The sequence below is a fragment of the Schistocerca cancellata genome, chromosome 8 (assembly GCF_023864275.1).
Source record: "Schistocerca cancellata isolate TAMUIC-IGC-003103 chromosome 8, iqSchCanc2.1, whole genome shotgun sequence".
In the NCBI taxonomy this organism is placed as follows: domain Eukaryota; kingdom Metazoa; phylum Arthropoda; class Insecta; order Orthoptera; family Acrididae; genus Schistocerca; species Schistocerca cancellata.
The window spans coordinates 51,273,077-51,290,252 of record NC_064633.1 but is presented as its reverse complement, the minus strand read 5'-3'; the positions used below and the strand labels follow the sequence as shown (position 1 = coordinate 51,290,252).

Below are 17,176 nucleotides of genomic sequence, written 5' to 3'. Positions count from 1 at the left end.
GAAGTGACACTTTTATTCAAAGACAATAACTACATGGAAGACACCAGATTTATTATAGTTCCCTGGACATCACAAAATACGGGATGTGGTTCTTAATAGGGTGTCTGATCACAAAGATCACTATAAGATGCACTTTTTTCTTTAAAACATTGCTTCAAAATTCAGATGTGCCTGATACTCAAAACATATATAAAAATGTCCAGTGTTTGATTTAAATTCCTATCAGTCTTAAAAATGACCACCATATATTCGATGCCCTCTCTACCTGACAACATTGGATTCAACTGGCAGCAGCAGTGCACTAATGTGACAAACACGAGTTTCAGGGATTCATAAGCTCTCTAACACTGTCTTCCTACTGCCCTGCCATCACAAATGCAGAACAGTTTCTTAGCCTTTGATGTGTAAGTTCAGTCTATGGTGCCAGTGAACTTGAAATGAAAGTGATTTGTGCTATCGGTAGCAGTACAATATTTTTGTTAGTAGCTAGTTTCGTAAAGGAAAAAAATTAAAGTTATACATGTGATGCTTGCTACAAACTGAAAGTAATAGCATATACAGAAAAACATGGAAAAAGAACAGTTGAGCAGCATTTCAGCCCTCAATCAACAGAGAAAAACATTCACGATTGGCAGGCTAGTAAAGAAGAACTGAAAAAATTGTGGAAGACTAAATGTGCCCATAGAGGACTGAATGCATAATGATGAGAACTAGAAGATGACGTGTTGAAATGGATTCAAGGACACCATCAACATGGCTTTGAAATTAATACAAAATGATTCAAACACACATTTGTAAGCTTGCACTTGACATACTTTAAGGGTGGAGTTGATTAGTGCAGTAGGTTCATGAAGCATCGTGGACTTAGCATGCAAACCAAAACAAAATATCTCAGAAAATGCCACAAGAGTATGAAGAGAAAATATTATCTTCCCATAGCTTTATTATCCAACATTGACAGAAAAGCAATGTGAAATGAAGCAAATAGTGAATATGGACAAAACTTCCCTGACATTTGGTATGCCAGTAACAGAACTGCCACCATGAAAGGCGCTGAAACTGTAACTATAAAAACAAATGCACTATACTGCTGTCCTTTCATGTTGTGCTGATGGCACTAAACTTAATCCAATGATCTTTTCCAAGCACAAAACAATGCCAAAACCACCTGAAATATCACCACCAGGTGGTGTTGTTCATGTTCATGATAAGGGTCGGATGGAGTTCATGATAAGGGTCGGATGGATGAGGGTGGTATGAAACTATGGATTAACAGGGGCCCACTTGGTTAGCCATGCGGCCTAACGCATGGCTTTCTTGATTGGGAAGGAGCACCTGGTCCCCGGCACGAATCCGCCCAGCAGACTTGTGCCGAGGTCCGGTGAGCTGGCCAGCCTGTGGATGGTTTTTAGGCAGTTTTCCATCTGCCTCATTCCCCTTATTCCACCTCAGCTACACTATGTTGGGGATTGCTGCACAAACAAGTTCTCCATGTATGCATACACCAACATTATGCTACCATGCAATCATAGGGGTTACACTCATCCGGTGTGAGACATTCCATGGCGGGGGGGTTACTGGGGGCTGAACCGCACAGTAACCCTGAAAGATTGGTTCGGTGTGGGGCAGCAGAGGAGGTGAAGTTGACTGCGGTAGTCATCATTGGGTTGTGGACCACAGCGGCTGCGGAGGGGACGGAGCCTCACCAGTTTCTAGGCCCCCGGTTAACATACAATACAATGGATTAACAGAGTATGGGAGAGAAGGAAAGGTTCTTTCTTGAAGGGGAGTTCTCTTATTATGCTAGACCAGTTTACTAATCATTTCAAATATTCTGTGAAAGAGGAATTGACACTGGGAAATACAGAGCTTGCTGTTATTTCAAGAGGACTTACTTCACAATTGCAACCTCTTGACGTCTCAATAAATAAATGGGACAAATGGATGATGGATAAAACCAAAGAAGAAGAAGAACAAGGAGAAAGTTCAGATGACAATTTTCAGGTATTTTAAAGGTCAGTTCGGTTTTATAAACAAAGATTTTTTTTAGTCTGGTTTTGCAATCTAATAATAAAAATGGCAAAAATTAATTTTAAAAAAATTGTTTAAAAGTTAAGGTGCATTTTATAGTCCTTAGTGTCTTATGGTCCATAAAATATGGTAATCCATGCACTGTAGCAAGCAGTTGTCATCTGGGCTGGTGGAGGTGTGGAACGTCCTAACACAAGAACTCATTACTAACCTCGTGTGCCATCATTGCAAAGCATGCACTGCTGTCTGTGGAGACCACACACCCTACTAAGAACCTTGTCCCGCCTTTTGTAATGTCCAGGTCTATCATAAAATGTGGCAACCTCAGTGTAATTAGTGGGTTTGAATAAAAGTGTCATTTCCATTTGTCTCATTGCATACTTCCTTCAGCTACTTTCTATACTACACTGTAGCAGTTATTCCTATGTACACTCCGGAGTTCATCAAAGTATGTTATTTGTGAGTGACCCACCACGTGAAAGTTGCTTTTGAACTTAAATATTTGCACACCACTGTGCTTAATGCATTTGAACACCATAAGGGAAATTTGTATTAAATGAAATGTAGTGGGTCAGTGGTGCAGTGGGTGCTATGGAGAGATGGAAGAAATGTTCTTCTAGTGGGTAGGATGGTGATGGCTCTCCCACTTGGGTATTCACTGCTAGAGATCAAGTCTAAACCACAAGAGTAGTCAATATAAGAACATTCCAATTATGAAGTACTGAATAAAACAAATACAACTTGACTAAAAGAAGGTATTGGTCCATAGGACTCATACTGAAGCATCAAGGAAAGGTCAGTTTGGTAATGGGGAAGAGAGTGGGGAGTAAAAATGAGGGAGGAGACAGGTCTGAATATACTAATCTGGTTCAAATGAATGTAGGTTGCAGTAGTCATGCAGGGATGAAAAGATTTGCAGAAAATAGACTAGCAAGGAGACGTGCATAAAACCAGTTTTTGTAACAATGCCAATGATATCATCATTGTCAGCATCATCATCTTCATTATCAACAACAACAACAACAACAACAACAAGAAAATCAGAATTGCTATTTCGCATATGTTATTGCTGACTGTAAGGCTCTCTGATGGTGAGATACAAATTGTAAAATTATAAAGAACACTTACTGTGCAAAGGCTTCAGTGTTGTTTACAATGAAGTCAGTTGCAACTTTCACTCCCATGGGTGTTGTACAAACGCTCGTAAAAACAGTCTGCGCATCCTGTGGCTTGATTTTGTCTTTTTCCAGAGTATAACCCAGATACCTGTAAAGACAAGGAGTTGTGTGTCAATCAAAATACATCTAAATACTTACCTCTGTACTTGGTAAGCAAACAGCTGAACAGGCATATTGTTCCAGAGCAAACAATTTAACTCTTTGCTCTTAGGAGAACCTCTCTTCCATATTTCCAAACAAAAAGTGTTCACAGCCGCAAGAATTGATTCTCAATAGTGATGCACTACTTTAACCCTTTTGTGATTAGCGTTTGCAGCAGCTTAATGGAGTTAAAGTAATACATAAATAAATTTCTTTTCTTCTTTTGTACGATACTGAATTAAGATCTACTGACTATATTTGAATTTTGATAACTTAATTTTTGTGATTTAGCTTTTGTGAACTGTATTTGACTGCCATTACACAATCTTTGAAATTCCCTCGATGATTCTGAACATCTGTAGGAGTCCACTTGCTATGTGCCGACTTTGAAAATTTGGCAAAATCTGGTCATTCTCAACAGTATTTCAATGTTCTGCAAGTCAGAATAGTAGACACATCAAAAAATGTTTTGCATCACCTTGCTTCTGAGAGTTCTGGAACATTTACAGAAAATTGGAATAGAGATTAACATAAAAAAACACATTCTGCCCTTTCTATTGCTCATGAAAACCACACATTGCATGTTGTACCACCATACAGCAAGACCTTCAGAGGTGGTGGCCCAGATTGCTGTACACACTGCTACCTCTAATACCCAGTAGCACATGCTCTTGCATTGAAGCATGCATGTATCCATCATTGCATACTATAGACACGTTCATCAAGGCACTGTTGGCTCAGATTGTCCCACTCCTCAATGGTGATTCAGTGTAGATCCCTCAGAGTGGTTGGTGGCCCACATCATTCATAAACAGCCCTTTTCAATCTATCCCAGGTTGTCTGGTTGGTTTAAAAGAGGCTAGGTCATCGGTCCCTTAATCTATCCCAGGCATGTTTGATAGGGTTCATGTCTCGAGAACATCCTGGCCACTTTAGTTGAGTGATGTTATTAGCCTAAAGGAAGTCATTCACAAGATGTGCATGATGGGGATGTGAATTGTTGTCCATGAAGATGAATGCCTCCTCAATATGCTGCCAATATGGTTGCACTATCGGTCGGAGGATGGTATTCACGTATCGTACAACTGTTACGACTCCTTTCATGACCACCAGTAGCGTATGTCGGCCCCACATAATGACACTCCAAAACAGCAGGGAACCTCCACCTTGCTGCACTCTCTGGACAATGTGTCTAAGGCATTACTTCTCGGTGAAGAGAATGTGATGCCAATCCTGAGCAGTCCATTCGCATTGTTGTTTGGCCCACCTGTACTGTGCTGCATGATGTTGTGCTTGCAAAGATGGACCGCACCATAGACGTTGGGAGTGAAGTTGCATATCATGCAGCTTATTGCGCACAGTTTGAGTCATAACATGATGTCCTGTGGCTGCAAAAAAAGCATTATTCAACTTGGTGGCGTTGCTGTCAGGGTTTCTCCTAGCCATAATCCGTAGGCAGCAGTCATCCACTGCAGTAGTAGCCATTGGGTGGCCTGAGCGAGGCATGTCATCAACAGTTCCTGTCTCTCTGTACTCCTCCATGTCCAAACAATATCGCTCTGGTTCACTCTGAGATGCCTGGTTACTTCCCCTGTTGAGAGTGCTTCCTGGCACAAAGTAACAATGCAGATGTGATCAAACTGTGGTACTGACCATCTAGGAATGGTTTAACTGCAGACAACATGAGCTGTGTACCTTTTTCTTGGTGGAATAACTGGAATGGATAGGCTGTCAGACACCCTCCGTCTAATAAGTACTGTTCATGCACGGTTGTTTACATCTTTGGGCTGGCTTAGCAACATCTCTGAACAGCCAAAGGGACTGTGTCTGTGATACAATATCCACAGTCAATGTCTATCTTCAGGATTTCTGGGAACCGGGTTGATGCAAAACTTTTTTTGGTGTGTGTGTATATAGTGTAGAAGTGAAGCACTTCACAAGCAACAACAGTAGTGATCTGACGACAAACAGATACATTGTTGTAGCAGTTTTTGTACCTCTGATACAGCATTCTGTCACAAGCTATCAAGCATGTACAAAGATGATAAATGCTCTCCTACACAAGAAATAATTTGTTGAACTTTACTAGGTTTGTCAAATATTTGACTTGTCTAGCCCTATTTGTTGTGTTTGTCAAACAAAGAGTGGGTTTGTCAGGTTTGAAAGTAATTTTGAGTGGAGGTCGATTTCATAAGATGGTGGACATTGTTTGTGTTTATCTTTCAGTGCACATATTTAACAAAAAACAGATCTATTACAATTTATCTCACTGTACTATGAGTTTCCAGAACTGTGGAAACTACCATCAAGCATAACAAAAATATGGTAGTGGTGTTGTGTCTTTCCCAGCCTATTTCACCTCAGGTGGTCAATGGTGAATAAAGAATCTGAATCTGAGGAAGAGGTTATGAAGAAAATCAGTGTTCTGTACTCAACATGCAGATGGCAATGCAATAAAATAAAATAAATTAAAGCACTCCAGTTCTTCCACAGATGATATACATAAATGTTCCCCCATTGTGGTATTTTAATAAATTGTCAGTGGAGGATAAGTAGAAGACAATAAATTTTCACATACTTGTGTCTTTCTTTTCAGTGTGAGGGTGAAATGACTTGGTTGTTAAGAGTTTGACTTTATATTAGGAGAAATATGATGTAATCATTAGGGTCTGGGTCTAATATTTCCTTTAGTAGATTTTGTTACCTAGACCAGTGTCTTGTTTTCTTTTTCCTTTTTACACACAATGTCAAAGTCAGTGCAAAAAATGCCTTGGTTGCATTGGAACCAATTCCCACTATTGTCAAACTACTGTGTGAGTTAAACAGCATCTTCAGAACTGAGGTTAAACAGACAAATCTTGTCGGTATGTGTACAGGCTTGTTAGACAAACTCATGGATAGAAAAGAGCAAATTTGACAAATAAATTACAAATTTCATTGTGTGTTTATGTCTGGGGGGGGGGGGGTCTATGTGCTCCTGTGAGCTTAGTAAAAAATTAATTTGGTGATATGTGTGCTTCCCAGAATACACGAAGAGAAAAATTAAATTTGTGGTAAGTATATTTTCCATGTCTCATGGACTGATTGCTTTGGTGGGTTGTATACTCCCCATGGCTCCTGAAAGCCACAATAGACATTTTATTAAATTATAAGCTATATTTAACAACAAACAGAAACTAGAGCCATTGCAGCAAACTACCTCTAAATGCCAGGAGTGTACTGGGATGTTGTGGAGTATTCCTCTGCATGCAGTAATACAGTTTGTGGTAAGTGTAGAACATGCTGCCCACAAAAGGGTTACACAAAGTGCAAAATGCCTTGTAGTATATGTGTATAAATGATTAAACTAGACTTAACACCAAACAAGCTAACTGAGAAAATTAGACTGCTTTACATGGAGCCATCTATCTCATTGCTTTGACCTACAGATAAAGACAGTGCAGCTTGCATAATTTCACAATGACAGATTTTTCATTCTGTATAATAATTAACATGATCTATTGTGTTTCTTCCATGGCATTCACGGTTTCAGACTGTGATGCACACAACCACAACATGAGATGAGGAAAGTGGCTTCAACTTAGGGTTTACAACCAAGTTCAAGGAGAAAAATGGAGAATTTTGTTCCAGCACAGAGATTTAAACACGTTGCCTGCAAAGTTAGAAATAAAATGAAAATCCCAAAAACTTAAAAAATGAATTAAAACTCTTATCCTGTAAGTGTTATAAAACATAAGAATGAGTCTCCATTTTTACAATAGTTAGAAAACTGTTTTCAGCCAGTGGGGCCTGAGTAATATTTATGAGAGTCATGCTGGACAAAATGACTACAGCTGCTAAATTAATTTATTGTACTACCAGTTATGGTCAGCAACACCATAATCATGACACAAAAGATCATTGTACAGGTTTACAGGGTAATTAGCAAGTCCACAAAACATTTTTAAAACTTGGTGTAGGTAAATGGTTCTGGTAAACATAATGTAACAGATGATAGAGTATGTGAAAAAAAAGAAAAATTCCGTTTCCTCTGTCCATTTTGTCCCTCCTTTCTTCGGAGCTTCATTCTCTGATTTAACTTCCCATCTGTCAACTTTCTGCTTAAATACCTTTCTGTCCAAAATATCTGAATAATTTATCTCAGCTTTTTGTGGGTCCTTTTTCACCTCTTGTATTCAGGGTACAGTTTTAACTCCTATTTAAGAATTTTGTGCATAAGCGTTGTTTTGGGAAGCCCATAAAATTTTAGTTGCCTTTTTCTAATGTCTGCTGGAAGGTTGGAGAATTTCTCAGTTGTTTGACAAGATTGTAGTCTGTAGCCCTCTTCTGTTTTCTTTGGCCCTTGTATCTTTCTGATGATTTTATGTTGTTCTTTTAATAAGTTTTCTAGGTCATCTTTTATGTGGACTGCCAGGGTTTCACTGGCATACAGGACTTTAAGTTTTAATACTGTATTATAGTGCCTAATTTTAATGTTTTTGAGCAATCATTTTTTATTGTACACCTTGTAGTATCTTCCATAGACTCTCTTTAGTTTGTGGAGGTGAATGTTTTGTGCTATTTTCTCTCACTCCATAGGTGCAAAGACTTCACCTAAGTATTTAAAATATGGGACTCTATTGATATGACTGTATTTTGCAGTCAAGTTTTGGGTGTCGGTTTTTGTGGTAATGAACTCATACTTTAGGAAAGATATTTGCAGACCAACTTTCTCTGCACATTCTTTAAAGGTTTCAACCTGTTTGATTGTTGTTATCTTGCCATCTGCTAGTAAGGCTAAGTCATCAGCAAAAGCTAAACATGAAATTGTTATGTCATCCTTGAGTTCCCTGTCTGTATTGGTTTGCAGCAGTTTTTATTCTTCAATTCCTTTTCCCATTTGTGGATGACCTTGTCCAGTGTGAGGTTGAATAGGGGAGGAGATAGTCCAACGCATTGTCAGTCACCAGTTTTGATCAGGAAGGGCTCAGATATTTCACCCATGAATTTCACCTAGGAGGCAGTATGGGTCAATGTTTCTTTGATGAGGTTAAGGGTTTTTGGATCCAACCCTTGTTCTTCAAGGATATCAAAACGTGCTTGTCAGTTAACTGGGTTGTATGTCTTTTTAGAGACAACAAACAAGCAAATTATTGGGCTGTTTCTGACTGCTTTGTATTTCAACATGGTCTTTAGACTGAAAATTTGTTCTGTGCAAGACCTACTGTGGCAAAAGTCACCTTGGTATTCACCAGTTTTGTTACTCTTGTGCTCTTTGAAGAAAACAGGCTGATAGAAATTTGTATGCAACCTGAAATAGGGACATACCTGCCAACAGGGGCACCACTGACCATAGTTGCTAAAAATGGTAGCGAACCAGGTGGAGAATGCAATTAGTGTGATGGAATTTGCCCATTGCCAGTTTATAGTGACTGTGCACAGAGCTTTCAATGACATGTTTTGTTAAGACTATGGACCCTTCTTCTTTGCTGAGAGAACTGTCAATGGTATCACCTATCTGGGCGCACTGCAGTTGTGGCTCAGGCCACAACTTCAAACTGATCTTCCGACAAGATGGTGCCCCTCCACATTTCCAAGACTTTGTGCAAGATTATATTAATAAATTATATGAATTGTGACAGGGATGGGCAGAACTAGACTACTGATCAGATGTGTCCTGACAGAGAGAGAGAGAGAGAGAGAGAGAGAGAGAGAGAGAGAGAGAGAGAGAGAGAGAGAGAGAGAAGAAGAAGAAGAAGAACTGAATGATGGATACTACTGAACAAAATTTAATTGTTCCAGTGTTGTTTTATCAAATTAAGGTTTGGCCAAATTATGACAATGAGTTTCTTTCTTTAAACATTTTATTATAAATGAAGAAGCACCTACTACACAAGAATTTGGGTGTGATGAGTTCAATAGTTTTGAAAGAAACTACCAAAGATAACTATCACAATTAGGTGGAAAGTTAATTTGATGAGTCAAAATGTGTGAAGGGTAGGCTTACCATCTCACTCTGTACCGGTAGCAAACAGAAGGCTAATTGTTGGTTTTCCATGAGTTTTCTTGCTGTCCTGAATTCATGAAAAGCTAATGTGATGTGGATGGTGAACAGCAATGCTGGTCAGCTTTGCAATTTTTTCATCAGTGAAATTAGTGGGACAATTTATAGTCCAAGAGGGTAATACAATAATTTTAACTTTCTTTTGAGTTCTTAATTTCTTTCCTTTCTTTCCTTGTTTCCACAGGGAACTTGTTGAAATCTTTGCACCAAACTATAGAAAATCCATTCTGAACCATTGAAAGAAACAAATTCCACATAATGAAATGCTCATGTGCTTTATACTGTGGTGGTTTAAATAACATTTCATTGGAAATTAAATTTTGTTTTTTTCAGCAGTGTTAGCAGTCTTGTAGACAGAATTACCAGCGAGGAGCTGACTAATATGTACCACGCATGTGGCTTCACTCAGGCAACAGAAAAGGAGCACGATAACTTTTCCCACAGTGACGCAACATCACTGTAGTTTTGCATCTGCAACTCATCACCAGAAAACATATTGATAGTGCTGTGTGTTCAATTTTCTGTTGCTGAAATGAAGCTGATGCATAATTGAGCTGTGCTGAATGCGAGTGTGGTGGCAAAGAGATAAGTGTCAACAGCGAGGACCAGGTGTGAATGGAACAAGATTACTTCCAAAGATAACACACAGCATGTACTGTCAATACTTGTACTGCAGTGCAGAGAGTTTCATTGCAATACAGATGTTGAAATGTAACTGCCAATATCAAGCATTATTGTAAAAGAAAATACATTAAATTTATGTACAATCCAACATATACAAACATTTCATATTTGTTGTTTATCTCTTCCGTCTTAGTATTGTCTTTTAGGTTTGCTTAAATACTTCTTATTTTTTATTATTCTTTCAGAGAATTATCCTTTGCTTAAAACTCTAATCTAGTAGCTGATTAACCAATAATGTCAACTAATGTGTGGAGATGTTTACATCTTACAATTTCTCTCAAAATATGGTAGTTTTCGAGGTCCTGTATTTCCTGTCAAAGTAATGTGGTACTGGAAGTTTGAATTTATGTGTGTGAATGTTAAAGACATTAGTAAGTGAGGAAATAATTAAATTAGAAGTAATGAAATATGGATACAGAAATGTTTGTTATTTTATCAGTAAAAAAGAAAAAGTTGGCAAAATATTATGATTATTGTTATGTTAGTTAAAAATGTCAAGCAATTTATCACAAGATATGTGTTATGAAATTATCATAAGATACATGATATGAAATTATATCATATCATCAGTCTAATTCTAACTGAAGTCATAACAAAGAATGAAAATTTGACATTGCCGAAAACTTATAAATGTTATCGTGTCTACGATCTTGTTGCTCTGCATTGGTTTGGTTTTTGCTCAGTACATTGCTGACTGCATTTCAGTAAAGCAGTTTGTTACATTAAATGTTTTGTATTATTATGTGATGCAGATACTCTTCACCTGATACAATAAACAGAAAATTATAAGCAGATGGTTATTTTGTTTCTGTTTTATGGACCTGAGACCAACTGTTCATTCATAGTAATAAGATAAGTATTTCAATCATTGTTTACAAAATTACTACTTCCAGTGATTACATGAAGAAAAATTATTAACAAATTTGCTTAAAAATCTTTTGGCTGACAAAATTTGCTCACTAAGATAATAATAATAATAATAATAATAATAATAATAATAATAATCTTCACTTTGCAGCCCCTGACTGGGTCTGTTCAGAACAAAAGCCTGTCGATCTGGCCCCCTCCATCAAGTTTCTCTCTCCAATTCATTTTATCAAAGCTTTTCCTCCCTTCTTCACACATTCTTTTGCTTGAACTTTCCATCTCTCTCTCAGTCTTCCTCTAGGTCTCTTGCCTTCTATTGTCATTTCATGAGTTTGTCTCAGTATCCTAGCAACTCACATCCTTTTAACATTCCTTTACCATCTCAACCTCTTCTTTTTAATGGTATCTTGCATGGAGTTCGCTTTCACTAAGCTTTCACTGTCCCATTCCTTACTCTTGCCATTCTACTATCCTGCACCTACAAAATTTCATCTAGCCATTATGTGAGCCTGTATCCTGCTTGCATGCCTTTCCTTCATTACCATTATTTCTGATGCATACATGAGTACTGTAGCACAATACACTCAGTTTAACATTTGCTTAGGTTTTGGTGGCACAGCCTTGCCCAAGCCAGGTTTCTTACACTCTGCAGGAATCCACGTACTTGCCTTTCCTATCTGCTAATCTCCGTGCTATTGCTCCCACTATCTTCCATTATACTCCTCCGTTATTAGAAATTTTTCGCTTTTTTAGTAGCCTACTTGCCCCCTATTACATCCGTTGCTGGTCTCATCTTCTTCCCCAGTGTCACCATCACATCACAGTTCTTTGCACTGAATTTCAATCCATACTGTCCCACCACATCCTCACGTACATTTAGCCTTTCTTGTACCTCTTCTCCATTTGTCCCACAACATCAAATCACCTGTGAATCTCATTGCTTTCACACTTTCATCTCCTATTTATGCTTCCACCCCTGTCAGTTCTTCAACCATAACAGTGATACAGTGATGAAATGTAGAGGGGGACAGTGCACTCCCTTGCTTTGTCCCATTTTTCTGTTCTAACTGTGGTGTCGATGGTACCTTTAGTGCTGCTTTGAGAATTTCAGGGTAAATTCTAGAAACATTCGGCTCTCCACCATCTTGAACACCTGATATTTTAAGGATGAGGCTGAGAGAGACTTTTTACTGTGCCACGGATATCTGTGTGTGCAGGAGGGACAGCTGTCATGAGAAGCCAGGAGCTACATCAGATGAGCGGCCCCAACAAGTAGTTACCATCAGTGCCTTGGAATTTGTATCAAAAAGTCAAAGAGTGTCTGTACAATGTTTAGAGGTTTGTGGTGTCATGAGGATTGTGACAGAGACAGATGAAGCCTGTATTGTATGGAGACTCTTACTTCATGCCTTGGCTCTGCATGAGGCAGAACACAAGTAATTGTATGAGTGTTTAGTCAATTCTGACATTTATCTTGAAACCAGTTGGCTTGCTGGAGTTTGTACAGAGTAATTGTTACTTTGGGATGAGAGTTGAAAATATATTTTAGTTGAACTGATGAGATTCTATGAGTACATGATTTCTTTCAAGAATATAGAGCTGGTTAATATTATTCCCTTTAACCTGATACAGTCTTCGGAGAAAAATTAAACGGTGAGAGTGGCATAGCTGATGACCCAAAGAAGAGGATCGGCTGCATGCACAATATATAAGTCAAGTGGAAGGGACACGTGAGTCGTTCAACCCAACACTGCACAGTCTCTTGTCGTCCAAGAAAGCATTAGACTTTGTCGACCAGACTGCACACATTGGTACAGAAGGCAAGAATTACATATCCCACCAGTGCCTCACTATCTACAGAGCATGCCCTCTTGTGATGGGTGGTGCCTGCTCATTTCTGCCAATGAGAGACCAGTCTGTTGATACCATCACTATAGAATCTTTGACCCACAATGTCACCTTTGTTTGCATGGCTTCGTCACTATCAAAGTGAAATCCCAGAAAGTGTTCTTAAATTTTGGAAACAAATGAAAATCAAATGGAGCCAAGTCAGGATTGTAAGGAGGACGATCGACAACAGTGAAGCTGAGGTGTCGGACTATCACAGACGTCACAGTGCTTGTGTGTGGTCTGGCACTGTTGTGGAGGGTGGTGTACTTGTGGACAAACTCTTCAAATTCGAAACTCAATTATAGCATGCTGTTTCTCATGAACTGACACAGTTACATTACACACCACCATGTTGCACACTACTATTCAGAGCCCTCTAGTGGCAGAAGGCTGCAAATAAGTACACACAAAGAATAAAGATGTAGAATGTTAATGATGATTGTTTTATTTGAAAAGCTCTAAGAGCTCTCATGTAGAAAATTCTGAGGCACTACTTTTCAGTATGCTCTTGTACAAAGTGTAATAAAATATCAAATGAAAAGGAATTACTCGTTGATGAGCTATCGAAGACCACCGGTGTGCCAAACAAGTTGGTGCAGTGGCTAGCACACAGAACTCACATTCATGAGGACAGTGGTTCAAATCCACATCTGGCCATCCCGACTTAGGTTTCCCACGATTTCTCTAAACCGCTTCAGGCAAATGCTGGATTGCTTCCTTCGAAAGGGCACAGCCGCCTTTCTTCCCCGTCCTCCTCTAATCCTACAGAACCGATGACCTCGACATTCGGTCCCATTCCCCGAATCAACCAACAGACCACTGGTGTCTTGTAATGAAATACTCAAAAAAATATACATGAAGAAACTCTGAAATTTTGTCTGTGTCATTTGGGTTCACTGTGTAGAGCTAAGTGGCAGAACATTGACACATACGTGTTGAGCTTCGCCTCATCCTGTGAGCATCCTAGAGCAGAGAGCACCTCCTGCTTCTCTGTGGCGACAGTAGTCTGCAGGTAGTGCTGCCACAGTGCTTCCCAGCGGGCGTTGTCTGTCGCCCACACGCAGTACACGGCCGCTCGCATGTCCGGGTCCACACTGTGGAGAGAGTCAGAAGTTGTAATCACTGCAACCAGTAACACGTGAGAGGCAGAGATATGACTGATATCTCTAACCCAAAATTTATACTGTTGCTGATTCAATCACATTTGACCAATATTTATTAGCACAATGTGTTTTGGCAGTGTGCTGCCATCATTGTGTGCCTTACAGTAATGTACGTTAATTTTTAACTACAGATTTCAGTCGGTACTTTTGGAGTGTTATGAGGTTTATCTGAAGGGCCTGCCAGTGAGGTTATGAACAAAAAGTTTATCCATTTTTGCCAGTTATTTTCTTTGTCTGGCACACAGAACAAAAGAACAGATACAACACCATCATTTAACTATACTTTCCACATTCAGCTGTTTATATTCCAATTTTTTTTTATACATTTTGTAACACACTCACTGACCTAAAAAAATACTGTGCAATGTGAATAAATTTAAGAATAACTTAAAAGTAATTAGTCTTTGAGAATTTTTGTGATGGAAATAGAGTTTCCTATCATAGCACTAAATAATGTGTAAGACTTCTTGTAAGTTACCAATGATATAGCAGATATTCATGACATTTAGAGAACAACAAAACACAATATAAGAATGGTAAAGCATCCTAACAAACAAAATACCAATAAATAAAAAATTACTCCCCTATTATTGGTTAACATCCAGGCAGTTTGTATATGACTATAAATGGTGTTATGCTATTTATTATTTTGTCAAAATAATACCACATCAAATGACTTGATTAATAAATTTTAAATACATTGATACTTGCACTGACATATACATTGGCATCTACATTCCACAGGTCACCTTATAGTGTGTGTGGTGCCATTGTCACTTTCCCAATTCCAATCCAGTCACAAATAGATACTGAAAAAATATATTGCATAAAATCCAACTCAAAATTTTCTCACACAACATGATGAAGGCAGTCATGTATATGTAAAATTTCTTGACTTTTAAAACCACAGCTACTTATTTTTATGAGAGAACAATTGTATAATGTGTCAAGTGGAATTTGTGACTGGATAGAAGATTTGTTGATAGGGAAGATGCAGCATGTTATCTTACACACAGAGTCATCAACAGAACTAAAAATAACTTCGGGTGTGCCACAGGGAAGTGTGATGGGGCCCTGACTGTTCATGTTGTATACTAATTATTCTGCAGACAATTTTAATAGCAATTTCAGCCTTTTCACAGATGATGCAGTTATCTATAACGAAATACTGTCTGAATAAATCCACACAAATATTCAGCTGGATCTCAAAGAGATTTCACACTGGTACAAAGATCATTTAGAAATGGCAAACTGTGCACATCCTGAAACCAAAAATCATAGTAACACAGGCAGCAGACTTGAGTTCATTGCTATAATAGCAGAGAAATGCAATCTACATCTCTACTCTACAAACCACCATGAGGTGCATAGCAGGGGGTGTGCCCCATTGTAACAATTACTAGGGTTTCTTCTCATTCCAATTACATATGGAGCATGGGAAGAATGATTGTTTGAATGCCTCCATATGTGCAGTAATTATTCTAATCTTACCATCACAATCCCAATGTGAGTGATACATATGGGACTGTAGTACATTCTTAGAATCATCATTTAAAGCCTGTTCTTGAAACTTTGTTAACAAACTTTCTCAGGATATCTTACATCTGTCTTCAGCGGTCTTCCAGTTCAGTTCCTTTGGGATGCCCGTAACATTCTTCCACAGATTAAACAAACCTGCTATTATTCACGCTGTCCTTCTCTGTATTCATTCAATATCCACTTGAACAATATCCTAGAACCAATCACACAAGTGATTTGTAAGCAATCTCCTTTGTAGACTGATTGCACTTCCCCAGTATTCTACCAATAAACTGGTCTACCACATGCTTTACCAACAACTGAAGCTATATGATCATTCCCTACTATCTGGTTTCATTTTGTGAAGTGCAAAATTTTACATTCCTGAACATTTAAAGCAGGTTGCCAATCTCTGCACCACTTTTAAATTTTATCAAGATCTGATAAATTTATACAGCATTTTTCAAACAGTACTTCATTATAGATAACTGCATCAGCTGCAAAAAGTATGACTCTACCACTAACATTGTTTGCAAGGTCATTAATATACAACATGAACAGCAATGGTCCCAACACATTTCACTGGGACACACCCTAAATTACTTCTACATTATAGATGACTCTCCATACAAGAGAACATGCTGTGTTCTCCCTATTAAAAAGTCCTAACCTGAGTGACAGATTTCACTTGATATCCAATATGATCATACTTTTGACAATAACCATAGGTGTGGTACTGAGTCAAATGCTTTTCGGAAATCAAGAAATACTACGTAACCTGACTGCCTTGATCCATGGCTTTCAGTTTGTCATGTGAGAAAAGTGAGAGTTGGGTTTCACATGATCATTGTTATCTGAATTCATGCTGGTTGCCATCAAGGGGGTCATTGTGATCAACATTCCTCATTATGTTTGAACTCAGAATATGTTCTAAGATTCTACAACTAATCTATGTCAACAATATGAGATGGTAGTTTTGTGGATCTCTTCCACTACCCTTCTCGTAGATGGTATGATCTGTGCCTTTTTCCAAGAACTGAGCATGGTTTTTTTGTTCAAGGGATCTATGACAGATTGTAGTTAGAAGAGGGGTTAACTCAGCTGCAAATTCAGTGTAGAATCTGACAAGTATTCTATCAGGCCCTGAAGCAGTTCTAACAATGTGAGCAGTTTCTGGTAACCATTGCCATTAATACTTCTTTATTTCATCTTTTCAGTGGCACAAGGATTGAGTTGGGGCATTTCTCCTGAGTCTTCCTGTGTAAAGGAACATTTGAAAATGGAGTTAAGCATTTCAGCTTTTCCTTTGCTAAACTCAACTATAGTTCCTGTCTCTTTTGCTAGGGTCTGGACACAAACTTTGGTGCCACTAACAGTCATTACATACAGCCAGAATTTCCATGGGTTTTATGAAAGTTTATTTGACAATATTCTGCTATGGTAGTCACTGAATGCATCACACATTGCTCTCTTCACAGCCAAACGTGTTTCATTCAGCCTCTCCCATTACAAACTGTTCTACTGGATACATACCTATACAGTGCATGGTCAAGTATTCCTTTCATCTTGAGCCATAGGTCCTCTACATGCTGCCCTGTGTTGAAAGTTTCACGTTCCTCATTGAGATATGACACTACCCATTTTTTATCTAGCTTACTGAA

The 17,176-nt window shown here is 38.5% G+C and overlaps 1 protein-coding gene across 1 annotated transcript in view; it reads right to left on the bottom strand.

Moving 5' to 3' along the window:
- LOC126095163 (aminopeptidase N-like) overlaps window positions 1–17,176 on the bottom strand; it is a 297,387-nt gene that overhangs the window by 23,750 nt on the left and 256,461 nt on the right. Inside the window, exons 13-14 of the mRNA XM_049909885.1 lie at window positions 13,767–13,928; window positions 3,160–3,297 (exon numbers count right to left, since the gene is read on the bottom strand). Of these exons, the coding sequence (XP_049765842.1) occupies window positions 3,160–3,297; window positions 13,767–13,928 (300 nt within the window). The remainder of the gene's footprint in view (window positions 1–3,159; window positions 3,298–13,766; window positions 13,929–17,176) is intronic.